This window comes from Orycteropus afer, unplaced genomic scaffold (assembly GCF_000298275.1).
Source record: "Orycteropus afer afer isolate SDZICR_OR568_19922 unplaced genomic scaffold, OryAfe1.0 scaffold00157, whole genome shotgun sequence".
In the NCBI taxonomy this organism is placed as follows: Eukaryota; Metazoa; Chordata; class Mammalia; order Tubulidentata; family Orycteropodidae; genus Orycteropus; species Orycteropus afer.
In genome coordinates, this window is record NW_006921744.1 from 2,813,262 (window position 1) to 2,827,627 (window position 14,366).

Genomic DNA, 14,366 nt, shown 5'->3' on the forward strand with positions numbered 1-14,366 from the left:
TATATCCTTCCCTTCAAGGCTCAGGGGTCCAGGATTATCTTCTGTGTCTGTGTTAATTGGTTTCCTTTTTCTTTATTGAAGAGGGTCTGTGCAGTCTTTCTGCCTAGTCTGCCATCTTGCCGGAACTCCAAAGCTGCTTCTTATATACAGGAAGCAGACCACATCCCTAAAGCAGCTACTCAGCTGCTTATGGTAGATCTCATCATGGAGCTGACTGCTAGTCTCACCACGGGGAGTAACTACCACAAGCTTCCCAGCCACTCAACCATGCCCAGCCAAGTTGACACACAACCTTACCTACCACATTTGGTCTCCTGTACTTTGGACATGTTATTTGGAGGGATCATTCCTAGAGAAGGACATCATGCTTGGGAAAGTAAAGGGTCAGTGAAAAAGAGGAAGATGCTCAATGAGATGGAATGACACAGTGGCTCCAACAATGGGCTCAAATACAGCAGCGATTGGGAGGACGTTATAGGACCAGGTAGTGTTTCGTTCTATTGTACACAGGCTTGCTATGGGTTGGAATCGACCTGACGGCATCTAACGAGAAGAATCATTTAATTCTGGAGAAGCCTTGCATTACTTTATAAACTATCTCAGTTTGTTAGGGGTTTTTGTTCGTTGTTTTTTAACACCTAAGGAACCACATAAAATTAATTTAATGCCTTACTGATCCTTAACAAAGTTGAAAATGAACAATTATTTTATTAAATTGAGCTTCTACTCGTAGATCTTTGCTAAGCAATCATGAGTCATCTTTTCATATGAATATTATTCAGATGAACTAAGTTACGTCCTTACTTTTGGTTTAACTTTTTCTGCATATCTGTATTTGTTCATGTTCATATCCTCTTAGTTTATTAGAAGAAAACTAAGGTCACTATCAAAAACTTTATTTCTAAGATATTGCTTCCTTTATTTTCCATTCTCCCTCTTTACTTATTTCATTCTTATAAAGAAGTATGAAAAGTTTAGGCATACTTGGGATATTTTATTAAAAACTGAGAGAAAATTCAGTTCTAACAGTTCAGTCTATAAAAAAAGAGTTAGCTTTCCATTTCACCTAATTTTCATTACTCCCTTCAGTCTCCCTGGAGGTTGATTTAAATATCTACTTTTATTAACTCTAAATTAATAAGAATTCTGAAAACACTTATTATATTAAAATCTCATTTCTAAGAGCTGCATCAATGAAGTACTAATACACTTCCTCTTAAAATATGCTGCTGCTTTTTTTTTTTTTTTTTTGTAAAGTCTTGCAATCTTTTCTTCAGAAGAAATAAATTAGTGTACTGATAGTGTACAATGCTGATAGTGTACTGCATATAGGAGCTCGTCAACAAATATTAGTTACTTTTTCCTCTTCCTTATTACTAGTCTCTAAGCAAGTTGCCTAGTTTGTCATTCAAGAATAAACATATACATAGTGGCACAGTGTTTTAAGGTGCTTGGATGCTAACTGAAACCCACCAGGTGAAATATGTGGCAGTCTGCTTCCATAAAGATTACACACTTGGAAACTCTATGAAGCAGTTCTATTCTTCTTTAGGGTTGCTATGAGTTGGAATCAACTCAATGGCAACAGGTTTTGTTTTTGTTTCTTTAAAAATTTTAAAACCAACTTAATGTTTATATTGCTGCCTTATGTACTGTCCCATGCGCCTGACTAAATGATATATCCATCACCAACAAGCTGATGATGGCTCATGGCGACCACATATGTTACAGAGTAGAAATAAGCTCCATGGGGTTTTCTTGGCTGTAATCTTTACGGAGGCAGATTGTCAGGCTTTTCTTCCACAGCGCTAGTAGGTGAGTATGAACTGTTAGTGTTTCCAGTCAACAATCAAGCAGAAATTGTTCATGATACTCAAGGACCTACTATGTAGTATGTTGTTGTTGTCATGTGCTGTCGAGTCAGACCTGACTCATAGCGACCCCTCCTTGGGTTTCCGAGGCAGTATCACTACGGAAGTAGATTGCCCCATCTTCCTTCCGAGGAGTGGCTGGTGGGTTTGAACCGGCAGCCTTCTGGTTAGCAGTCAAGTGCCTTAGCCACTATGCTACCAGAGCTCCCATTATGTAGTATAGTGGTAATAAAAACAGTGTAAATGATTTAAAAGAAATAGTATGGTTCAATGAAAGGAGCATTTTACTAGCAATCAACATGGAAAAAACATGGAATTTGGAATCAAACCTATGTGGGTTCAAATGTCAATTAGCTGATCTAGGACAAATTATTTAACCTTCCAAAAACTATTTCCATTTTTATAAAATGAAAATAGTATTATTAATGAAACAGTATTATTATGAGAATTAAATTAGACAAATATTTTTGGTCACAGCATATTGTACCTATTAAATAAACATTAAGTTTCTGTCTCCACTCATTATTAATCAGCTCCTGAGTAGGACACAGATATTCTGTGCCTCTCTTTCCTCACATACAAAATTAGAGTCATGCATATACGTTCTACTTCCCAGAATTAGTATAAATGATCAAAGAGTATTTCATTAGAAAGCTGTATGAGAACCTAAGTCCATCTAGAATCAGAATCTAGCTACTCACTATGGACTACAACATCAGAATCATCTGGAAGCTGAAACTCAAGCCCTACCCTAGACCTGTTGTTGTTAAGTGCCTTCAAATTGGTTCCAACTCATAGCGACCCTATGGACAACAGAACAAAATACTGCCTGATCCTACACCATCCTCACAATCATTACTATGTTTGAACCCATCACTGTAGCCACTTTATCAATCCATCTCGTTGAGGGTCTTCCTCTTTTTTTACTGACCCTCTACCAAGTATGATGTTCTTCTCCAGGGACTGGTATTTCCTGATATCATGCCCAAAGTCCATGAGATGAAGTTTCATCATCCTCAGTTCTAGGGAGTATTTTGGCTATATTTCTTCCAAGACAGATGTTTGTTCTTCTGGCAATCCACGGTTGCCATGGTATATCCATGGTATATCCCATATTCTTTGCCAGTATTGTAATTCAGAGGCATCAATTCTTCTTCCGTCTTCTTTATTCATTGTCCAGCTTTCTCATGCATATGACAAAAGTGAAAACCACAATCATGGTATCCTAGAGAGAGCTATTTGGTAAGAATCTGTGTTGTAACAAGATTGCCTAGTGATTCTTATCAACATTAAAGTTCAAAAAGCACTATTATAAAAAACAAAAAACACTTCAACCTTAAAGAAAAGAACTTTGCCAATATAGTTGTGTCAAAAACCCAAAGGACAAAGGGTATTTATACAGTAGCCTATATTGATTAGATTTCCCAACCTTCCTTCTGAGGAGTGGCTGGTGGGTTTGAACAGCCAGCCTTCGGTTAACAGTCAAATGACTTAGGCACTACGCCACCAGAGCTCCCAGCAGAGGTTACAGACTGGTAGAAACAGAAACAGTGAGAAGTAACTCACAAGAAAAGGGACCAAAAAGGCAGAAACACAAGGCAAAAAGTTCGGTATTTTCCAGAAGCAATGGAGATTCCAACACACAAACAATTTAACAATGTTTGATGATATCCCCAGCTCATAAATAAAAAGTAAAAGTGCTTTAAATATTCTCTGTTGAAGAAGACAGGAAAGTATGTACTCTATTTCAGAATTCTCTCAAAAAATCAGAGAGAGGCATACCTTGTTTTATTGTATTTCACTTTGTTGCACCTCACAGCTCTCAACCATCACTGACATCAAGTGGAGTCTGACTCACAGTGATCCCTCCCTGGGTTTCCAAGGTGGTATCTCTATGGAAGTCCATTGCCCAGTCTTCCTTTCAAGGAGCTCTGGTGGTGTAGAGCCTAAGGCATTTAACTGCTAACCAGAAGGCTGGCGGTTCAAACCCACCAGCCACTCCTCGGAAGGAAGATTGGGCAATCTATTTCCATAGAGATACTGCCTCAGAAACCCAAGGAGGGGTCGCTATGTGTTGAACTGACTCAACAGTAGTGAGCACTCACAGACACTGCAGTTTTTACAAATTGAAGGTCTGTGGCAACTATGCATTGAGCAAGTCTATTGGCATCATTTTCCAATAGCATGTGCTCACTTTGTGTCTGCATTACCTTTTGGTAATTCTCACAATATTTCTAACTTTTTCATAATGCTACTGAACACTTAATAAACTATAGTATAGTGTAAATATAACTTTTATGTGTACTGGAAAACCAAAAAAATAAAGTGAGTGCAATACTCACTTTATTGCAGTGGTCTGGAACTAAACCCACAATATCTCCGAGGTATACCTCTGGATGTGTATTTCTTTCTTTCTTTTTTTGACTACTGCATAAAATTATCAGGCCCTCCCTTTGACCTCTAGGACTTATTATATCTCCTTTAAAGCTACGACTACTTCTCACAGCAGTATATACCTTAGGGGCAAATATAATCCTTTAAAATAGTTGATGTGGCCTAAGGAGAACTGGGAAGAACTGAGCCAAAAGAATAGCGAAATAAGACCTCTCTATGCTATTTCAATTTTTCAAAAATTTTTATTGTGATTTGGGTGAAAGTTTATGTAGCAAATTAATTTTCCATACAGCAGTTCATTTTGTTGTATGACATTGACTGCCATTCTCCACAATATAACAGCTTTCTTCCTACTTCCTCCCTGTAGTTACCTCTTCCCTGTGTCTTTCCTTCCAATGCATTCCTGCCGCCTGAGCTATTACCCTTTACAAACACTGTCCTTCTGTTCTCCCATGACTGATCATTCTAAGGAATGTATCTATCTGTTGTCAATGTTCACCTCACATGCCTATTGTTTGGCTGGAAGCCACAGGAGTGAGTTCAGTTCCAGACCTGGAGAGTAACTAGGGGCCACAGTCTAAGGGGTCTGTCTCACCAGGCTCTATCAGACCAGCAAACCTGGTCTTTTTTTTTTTTTTTTTTTTATGATTTTGAGTTTTGTTACACATTGTTCTCCCACTGTACCCAGGATCTCCTGCACCGATCCCCCTCCGAATGGCTGATAGTGATAGCCAGGCTCCATCTAGTTCTTCTGGTCTTAGCCTATATGGCTGAGGTTCACATGGTCCACTAGTCACTTGGACTAACTGCTTCCATGAATCTTTGGTTTTATTCATTCCTCTTTGCTCTGGACAAGGAAAGACCCACTGCTGCATCTAGATTGCCACATGCAAGCTTTTAAGACTATAGCCACTACTCACCAAAGAGGTAGAACAGTATTTTTGTGTAATATGCTATGCCAATTGAGCTAGATGTCCCCTGTGACCATGGTCCCAAGCCCATATATTATCTCATTTTTAAAAGAATCCTTCTTTACTAACATAGTAAAGAAGCTAGTCCAAAGAGCTCTTGTGGTGAAGCAGGTTAGTGCTTGGCTACTAATCAAAAAGTAAGCAGTTCAAACCCACTAGCCACTAACTCCATGGGAGAAAGATGTGGCCATCTGCTTCCATAAATGTTTACAGCCTTGAAAACTCTATGAGGCAATTCTACTCTAGTTGGCATCGATTCCACAGCAGTAGGTTTGGTTTGGGTACGGTATTTTATCGTGTCAAAGCAAAACACAGAAATATGGATGAACATTTAGTAGTGGCAAATACTCTTCATATTTAAATAGTTTTGTAAAAATAAAAAGTATTAAAGCTAGAAGTCTCAAATCTTTTGGTTTATCTCAACTTAAAGCGAAGAAACTAAGACACAAAGAAATTAACTGTACCTGGAAGAGCTAGAACCTAAAGCGAGATCTTCTGTTTCTATGTCCCACACTATGCCAGGCTATCTCACTGGATAAATGTTGTCCCGCACTATGCCGTGCTATCTCACTGGATAAATGTTGTTTGCTCGAGAGATGCAAGAATTGCCTAGCTGTAAGAAGAGCTTGAGAAACAGTGGAATTAAGGTTGGAAAGGTAAGGTAGGGCTAGATTAGTACAACCTATGCCATAGTGAAGAGGTTGATTTTTTTCTGAAATCCCTCCCCCGCCAAAATAGGACTGTCCCATAGGGTTTCCAAGGCTATAAATCTCTACAGAAGCAGACTGCCTCCCATTTTTCTCCTACAGAGAAGCTGGTGGTTTTGAACCACCAACCTGGTGGTCAGCAGCCCAATGTTTTAACCACAGCACCATCTGAGCTCCTTTTCTGAAAGGCAGTGGGGAGCTATTACAGGTTCTTGACCAGGAGTATGGCAAAATAAGCATTTATGGCAAAGTACAAGCATCTTATACTTTGTACCAAAGTATAAGATGACCAGTAGTGCCAAAACTGGGAGACCAAACAGGAGCCTATAATAGTTTCAATATAAGAAGGTGATAATCTGATCTAGGGAACTGTAAATGAAAATAATTTTAAAAATAAATATGAGAGATATAGTAAAGTATTAAAAAATAATAATATAGGACTGTATAAAACTATAGAAAGGAAAGGAAAGAGTGTTCAGTATTCAATCCTGGATGACTTGAAGAGTAATGTAAAAGCAGAGATATTCCAGAAGCAAAGTTGTATTTTCGTTGTTGCCTATTGCTGTCGAGTCGATTCCAATTCACAGAGACTCTATATGACATAGTAGAACTATCCCAGGTTTCCTGGGCTGTAAATCTTTATGATAACAGAAAGACAAGTCTTTCCTCCTATTGGCTAGTGAGTTTGAACTGCTACCTTCTGGTGAGCAGCTGAATGCTTAACCAGTGCACCACCAGGGCTCCTTAAGGTTGTATTTAGAACAAAATAAACTAATTTCAGTCTTCCATAATGAAGTCAAGTCTCCTAAGTCACTTGAGAAATACTAATTAGCTATAGGCTTAAGATGTCAGGAACACAATGAATCAGGAGTGAGAAAAGCTAAAGCTTTAATTACCTTTTCAGACAGCATCAGATTTTTTAAAAAGTAAAATATATATCTTCCTGCTGGCAAAAATTAAATATAAATATAAAGTTTAAATATAAAGTTGTTTTAGGTAATTCATGGGGACCTTTAGAAAACCGAACATGCTTCATTTTTCATTATAGGGGCATGCTGTTATGTAAATATATTATTACTTCATTGTATATAACCATATTTTTTAAAAGTAATAAATACAGCTTAATCATTATTTTAAACTCACTCACATTCCTGACACTTAGCTCTTGGTAAAACACACACACATATATATATATACATATATGTTTTAAACAACGCCTAATGATAAATACTAAAACCGTTGTGCAAAGTGCACCAGAGGTTAATGATCTACCATATAAACATACAACAGATATCCTTTTTGGCTTTTTCAGAGCCACAGGCTTTTCTCCCCTTTGTGTTCACTTCCTGCCAAGATTGACATTTCAAAAGAATACCAAAGAAGCTTAAAAATTTGTAAGCTTGTCACCAAATCAGGACTCCAAAATACAAGCATTTTGCTACAACAGTAGTAATGTAAAAACAGTCCTTCATTTAAAAGTTGGGGGAAAAGTGAAAAAAGAAGTATGTTCAACACTTTCTTATTTAAAAGTGTTTGGCCAAATACTTGTATAACTGAATTAAAAAAATGTGCTAATGTCTGATAACTAAAGAAAAGCAGAATGACAGAATCCAATCCTGTGAGTCAGCTACATATTGACAATATTTAAAGGAGACTCAACTTTCTTGTGACTTACTAAAATTTAATACAAAGAAACAGTTAATAACTAGTACTTCTGTCCTCTGTATGTAGTAAGTACACCTCCAAAACAGTACTACTCAGAAGACTTAATGTACTTAATCTGCATTTATAAATATACATTAAAAAAAAAAAAAAATGCAACCACTGCCATGGAGTCAGATCCGACTCATAGCGACCCCTCCATGGGTTTCCAAGGCGGAATCACTATGGAAGTAGATTGCCCAACCTTCCTTCCAAAGGAGTGGCTGGGGGGTTTGAACTGCCAGCCTTCTGGTTAGCAGTCAAATGCCTTAGGCACTATACCACCAGAGCTCCCATAAATATACATATACTATTGTAAATATACGGAGCTCTGGTGGATAGTGCCTAAGGCATCTGGCTGCTAACCAGAAGCTCGGCAGTTCAAACCACCAGCTGCTCCAGGGAAAGAAGATGAGGCAATCTACTTCTGTAAAGATTTATAGCCTTGGAAACCCAATGGGAGTCGCTATGAATCAGAAGCTACTTGATAGCAGTGAGTTTGGTTTCTATATTATAAATGAACATATTTATAAATACTTTATCAAACACTAAACACTATGTATAAGGAGCTCTGGTGGCATTAGTGGATAAGGCATTTGTCTGCTAAGCAGAAGGTCATCAGTTCAAACCCACCAGCTGTTCCATGGGAGGGAGATGAGGTGATCTACTTCTGTAAAGATTTATAGCCTTAGAAACCCAATGGGAGTTGCTATGAATTGGAATTGATTTGATGGCAATGGGTTTGGTTTTCTTTCTTTTTTTTTTTTTAATGCAATGTATAATCCTTCAACCCATTATGAAGGAACAATTAGCAGAAGAGAACACCAGAGTAGAGAACTACATAGAAAAGAGAGAGCTACACAGAGACAGCATTAAAAGATTACAGAGGGTTCCTCTCAAGACTTCATATGAGGAAACTATACAAAGCTAGCAAAGGATCATTAGAAGCAGCAGAATCACTGCAGGAGCTGACACAATGTCACAAGAGTTCTGATTTCCACTACCCCTAGTGGAAAACCTTGTCATATATGGGACATTAGGCCAATAACTGAGACATGAAGAACTTACACTTCCTTCCTCCTCTCAACTATAGTGTATATACTCAAGTATTATTGAGTTTGTCTTAAGGAGCCCTGGTGGCACAGCAGTTAAGCAGTTTAGCTGCTAACTAAAAGGTCAGTGGTTCAAACCCATTGTCCATAGGAGATTCCCATGGTTCAGTCCTTATTCTGTGTCATAGGGTCACTATGAGTCCCAATCTACTTAACAACAGTGGGGTTATTGCTTTTTTTTTTTTTTTTGAAGGGGGGATGCAAATAGTTAGGCATTCAGCTGCTGACAGACAGGTCAGTGGTTAAGACCCACTTTTCACAGGAGATTCCTATGGTTCAATACTCTGTACTATAAGGTCACTATGAATTGAAATCTACTCAACAGCAATGGGTTTTATTTTTTGGGGGGAGGGGAGCGGGAGACAACTGGTCAGCACCTGGCTGCTAACCAAAAGCTCAGTGGTTCAAATTTACTAGCTGCTCCATGGGAGAAAAGACTGGCACTCTACTCCTGTAAAGATTACAACCTTGGGAACTCTGTGTGGTTTGTCTTACAGGGTCACTATCAGTTGAAATCTACTCTGTGTCAATGGGAGTGTCCATCTGTTCTTTCCTGTCCAGGGATGTCAGGCAGTTGATTTTTTTTTTTTTGTAATATATACAGGGTTTTTGGTTTTTTTTTTTGGCAAATGAGTCATGTGGTAGGGTCTTCCTCCATCATTACCAGATGTGTGTGTCCCATACCTGAGGAAATAACACAATATTTTCACCATGAAAAAAACTCTCTGGCTGCTGTGAAAGGTATGGTCTTAAGGTGGCTAGAGATAGAGGGAGATACATAACAGTTCAGGAAAGAAAGTCTGTTTAAGAATAAACACCTGACGTCTCTTGGTTTATAAAAATTTTATTGAAAACAATTGTAATACTTTTTGAAAATACTGAAAGATGTCCAAATCTCATTTCATCACCTGCTGGCATTATAAACTGCTTAATCTGTTTAAAATTCTCAAACATCTAGAAGTCATCTAATCTAACCTTTAGGTATAAACCAGAAAAACCACACCCACTGCCATTGAGTCAATTCCAATTCGTAGTGCCCCCCATTGCACTTCCTAGACAGTAATCTTTACTGAAGTCTTCCTTCCGTGGAGTGGCTGGTAGGTTTGAACCACCAGCCTCCTGGTTAGCAGTCAAATGCCTTAGGCGCTACGCTACCAGAGCTCCTCAACCTTAACTAAATCACCTCTTGACTAGCTATTGTCAAGCTGATTCCATGTGTGTTAAAGTAGAACTGTACTCCATAAACAGTTTTTAAGGCTGTGACCTTTCAGAAGCAGATTGCCAGGCCTTTCTTCCTAGGCAATTCTGGGTGGGTTCAAACAGCCAACCTTTAAGTTAGTAGCTACGTGCTTAACCATTTGTATCAACCAGGGACTTCTAAATCACCTCTGTTAATTGTTGCTGTTGTTGTTATGTGTCAACAAGTTGATGCCAACTAGTAATAACCCTGTAGGACAGAGTAGAACAGCCCCACAGGATTTCCAAGGCTGTAATCTTTACAAAGGAGCTCTGGTGGCGTAGTGCCTAAGGCACTTGACTGCTAACCAGAAGGCTGGCGGTTCAAACCAACCAGCCATTCCTCGGAAGGAAGGTTGGGCAATCTACTTGCCATAGTGATACCGCCTCAGAAGCCCAAGGTACGGCTGCTGTGAGTCAGATGTGACTCCACAACAGTAAATTTTTAATCTTTACAAAAGTAGATTGCCACATTTTTCTCCTGCAGAGTGGCTGATGGGTTTGAACTGTGACCTTTCCATTAGCAGCCAAGTGTTTAATCACTGCACCATCTCTAATCCCTCAAATTTCCAGAAAACCACATTTTATTAGGTTTTTCAATAGATTATTTCTGCATTTTATACTTATATATATTGCCTGCTAAATGCTGTAGCATTAAAACAAAGAAAAGTATGCCCTTTTTCTTAATAATTTATTTTTATTTTGTTGTTGAGAATATACACACCAGACCATAAACCAACTCACAATTTCTTGCTTATTCCTTCTTATAGTTACTATGTTCTTTATTTATTATTTATCAAGATTGACAAAGACACTGAATCTTTTCCCCACCCAATATTTAAAAGTATAATCATGCTCTTTCTTTCATTAAATTATTTGGGGCGGAGGCGGGTAAGTAGTACCTCACCTGATATTCCCCTAGGTCAACACTGTATGAATATTTCTCATAATCTACAGTTTTAATACAAAACTTTTTGTTGTGATACAGAATCAAAAGACTATTAAAGCTTGCTTTGATTCTTGACCTGGATGTTGCTTGCATGAATGTGTTTAGTTTGTGAAAAATTCACTGAACTGTTACTTGCGATATATACTTTTCTGTATCTATATCATACCTCGGGGAGCTCTGGTAGCATAGTGGCTAAAGGTACTTGACTGCTAACCAGAAGACTGGCGGTTCAAACCCACCAGCCACTCCTCGGAAGGAAGATGGGGCAATCTACTTCTGTAGTGATACTGCCTCGGAAACCCAAGGAGAGGTCGCTATGAGTCGGGTCTGACTCGACGGCACATAACAACAACAACAACATATCATACCTCAATTAAAAAAAAACCTAAACTCTAAGAAAGTTCAACTACGTCTATGGTCTGTGTCCTCTCTATAATGACAATTATTCCCACAGGAAGAATTCACAATAAACCCTTTTGTTTTAACAAATCTGATGATTCACAAAATATCACCTAACTATGCAAATTTAAAGAATGTACTAGGAGAAACTTGAAACAAATAATAATTTACTATTACAGTGTAGGGTATGTCACTTTTATTAAAATAAAAGGGTTTATCAATACTTATCATATGCTATAAGTAGAATATCTAAAGAATATGGTGTACGATCCTATAATGCTTTAAACAATATCTATAATTGAACAATAGTATAACTTTTTAGACGATTTGTAACAATGGGACAAAATGAACCTATTAAATTGAATGAGGAAAAAATGTACTTTTTAATCAGCAAAATACCATAATCTCAAAACTTTTATCATTTTGTTGAAATTTAAGATTGTTGTTGTTATGTGCCCTTGAGTAGGATCTGACTCATAGTGACCCCTCCTTGGGTTTCCAAGGAAGTATCACTAAGGAAGTAGACTGCCCAACCTTCCTTCCAAGGAGTGGCTGGTGGGTTTGAACCAGTAACCTTCTGGTTAGCAGTCAAATGCCTTAGGCACTATGCCACCAGAGCTCCTGTACTTGGTGAAATTTAAGGAGACATTTATATTTTCAAACACGACATCTCTGTTTTAAATAAATTACCCAAATATTTTAAAAAATCCTCCTTTGTTTTATGGCAGCATGATTTAAGAAAAGCTATTCCTAAATAAATCACTATATAAGATGACCTGGGAAGCTCAAATAAAATTCCATTCTAATATTCTACTTGATCCTTGGTTTATACACTAAAAATCACATTATTTATTATGTTGCATACTTATTCTTCTGGTAGGTTTTAACAAATATCCCTAATAATTTGTTAGCCATATGCATATATATAAAAATCTTTAATTATTTAGCTAGTTACTTACTGAGAGCCATGCAAGGGATTCCATGATTCGATGTTCACATCTTTCTAAATGTTTTATCATTTCTCTTGTCAAGTTGGCTTCTGCTTTGATAAAACTTTCAATCACTTTGTAAAAATCAAAGGCTTTTAAATTAAGTACATTCAGAATCCATGGGAAGGACAAATCTGTTCCAGAATCAAGATTCTGAGATGTACTTCCTAAAAATGAAAGAAGAAATGTAACTTAGGTATGAAATGTCAAGCCTCAAACTAGGTATTTTTAGGTTGGAAGGTCGTGTTAAACAAAGACTTAAAACACAGTGAAAGGCTTAAAAAAATTCTTTTAGAGAAGAAGAATTGTTTATTTTGTAGTTCATTGACTTCTAGGAAGTAAGCTTACAAATTTTGGGTGATTGTGCACATATTTTTTTTCCTAGAGAGAGGGCTCATAGCTTTCATCAAATTTTCAGAGATTTAAATGCTTTAAAACTTTTATCACAGTTCCTAACAGCTTTAATATTACATCAGTAAGGCATTATTAGCACATCCATTTTAATTCACTCATTGATCCTCTGGGTGGAAAGAAGGGTTATGTGATTTTACTAATTTGATTAGTTAGAAAATGGTATCTCTTTTAAATGTGCATTTCATGGTTATTAATGAGAATTCACAGTTTTCCATATTTGTTTACTAATTTAAATTCCTCTTATTATTTGTGTACTTATATCCTTAGTTAATTATTATTCTTTTGATTTTATATAAATATGTTTCAAATTATATTTAAACAAAACAAAACCTTAAACACTCATTGAACTTTGTTCTATGCATTGTGAATTCTAGCTCCAACTGTTGGTCTTGTGACCACAGAATCCACAGCAGAACTTCTGTATCAGGTATCACTAGAGGCTGCTCTTTAACACTCCTTTGGCACCATACAATATCACAAGTACTGAAGGAGTTCTAATAGGTACTTTCCCTGGATTCAGTATGCCCAACCTAGGAGCATAGTAAAACACTATCCCCAACGTAATCTGAAATAATTCAGATAATAAGCCACTTAAAAGCCTTATGACCAATTATATTCTTCAGTATATACTAATATAATATATACATTTCTGCTCCTTAACTCCAAAAAAACACACCATACCTTAGGAAATCTCTTAACTTTAAATGGAACCAAAATGTTTATTTACAAAAATTTAACTTACTGCTGTAGGTAGCCATCACAACCTCAAGAGCACACGCCAACAAGGACTTATGAAAGATGTTGTCATTCAGGAGTTTACTAAGGGGGGAAAATATTTTAAACCATTAATTTTTTTTAAAATAAGTTTTTTTTTTTTTTTTTTTTAACTAAAACTAAAAAACTTACCTAAAGTTTTGAATGGATAATCGTTCTTCTTCCTAAACAGAAAAAATTTTTAAGAAGTTTAACTGAAAACTCATTTGCGCCAGCACCAAACTTTTTTTCTATTATGTTCTTTTTAACTTACTGATTTAAGCATAGATTCCATTACTCGGTAATACAATCGAACTCCAAGTTTGTATCTCTAAAAACAAACAAGCAAAAGTATAAGATCATAATACTTTAGAAAACCACAACTACTAATTTTCTAGAAGTCTTTTTCTTCAAACAACTTCTGACCTTTCTTAGCTACCAAGAGATCCCAAAAGCTACCTTGTCTAGAACTCAAAAGCCTTAAGTATAAAGTGGTAGTTAATATTCCTAATAATTGAGAGGCATGTTTAGTACTTGGTTTTCCTTCACTCTATTTCAGTCTACATCATTCAACAGATACAGATTCTAAAAATATATTATGTGTCTCATACTACTCTAAGCACTTTTAATACCTAATGCAATAATTCTTGTGACTTAGGTATTTTTAAGATAGCTGCCAAGCTTAGGAGCATAGTCTCTGACTGTAAAACTTAACAAAATTGGCACAGGCAAAATGCAAACCAAATTGACCTTATCAGCAAAAAGTTTTAACCAAGTAACTGTTGTTGTTGTCATGTGCCGTCAAGTCGGCCCCGACTCATAATAGCGACCCCTCCTTGAGTTTCTGAGGCAGTATCACTACGGAAGTAG

At 37.0% G+C, this 14,366-nt stretch overlaps 1 protein-coding gene across 1 annotated transcript in view; it reads right to left on the reverse strand.

Moving 5' to 3' along the window:
* RB1 (RB transcriptional corepressor 1) overlaps positions 1 to 14,366 on the reverse strand; it is a 320,323-nt gene that overhangs the window by 102,729 nt on the left and 203,228 nt on the right. Inside the window, 4 exon segments of the mRNA XM_007946362.1 lie at positions 12,300 to 12,496; positions 13,486 to 13,562; positions 13,650 to 13,681; positions 13,771 to 13,827. Coding sequence (XP_007944553.1) covers positions 12,300 to 12,496; positions 13,486 to 13,562; positions 13,650 to 13,681; positions 13,771 to 13,827 — 363 coding nt within the window.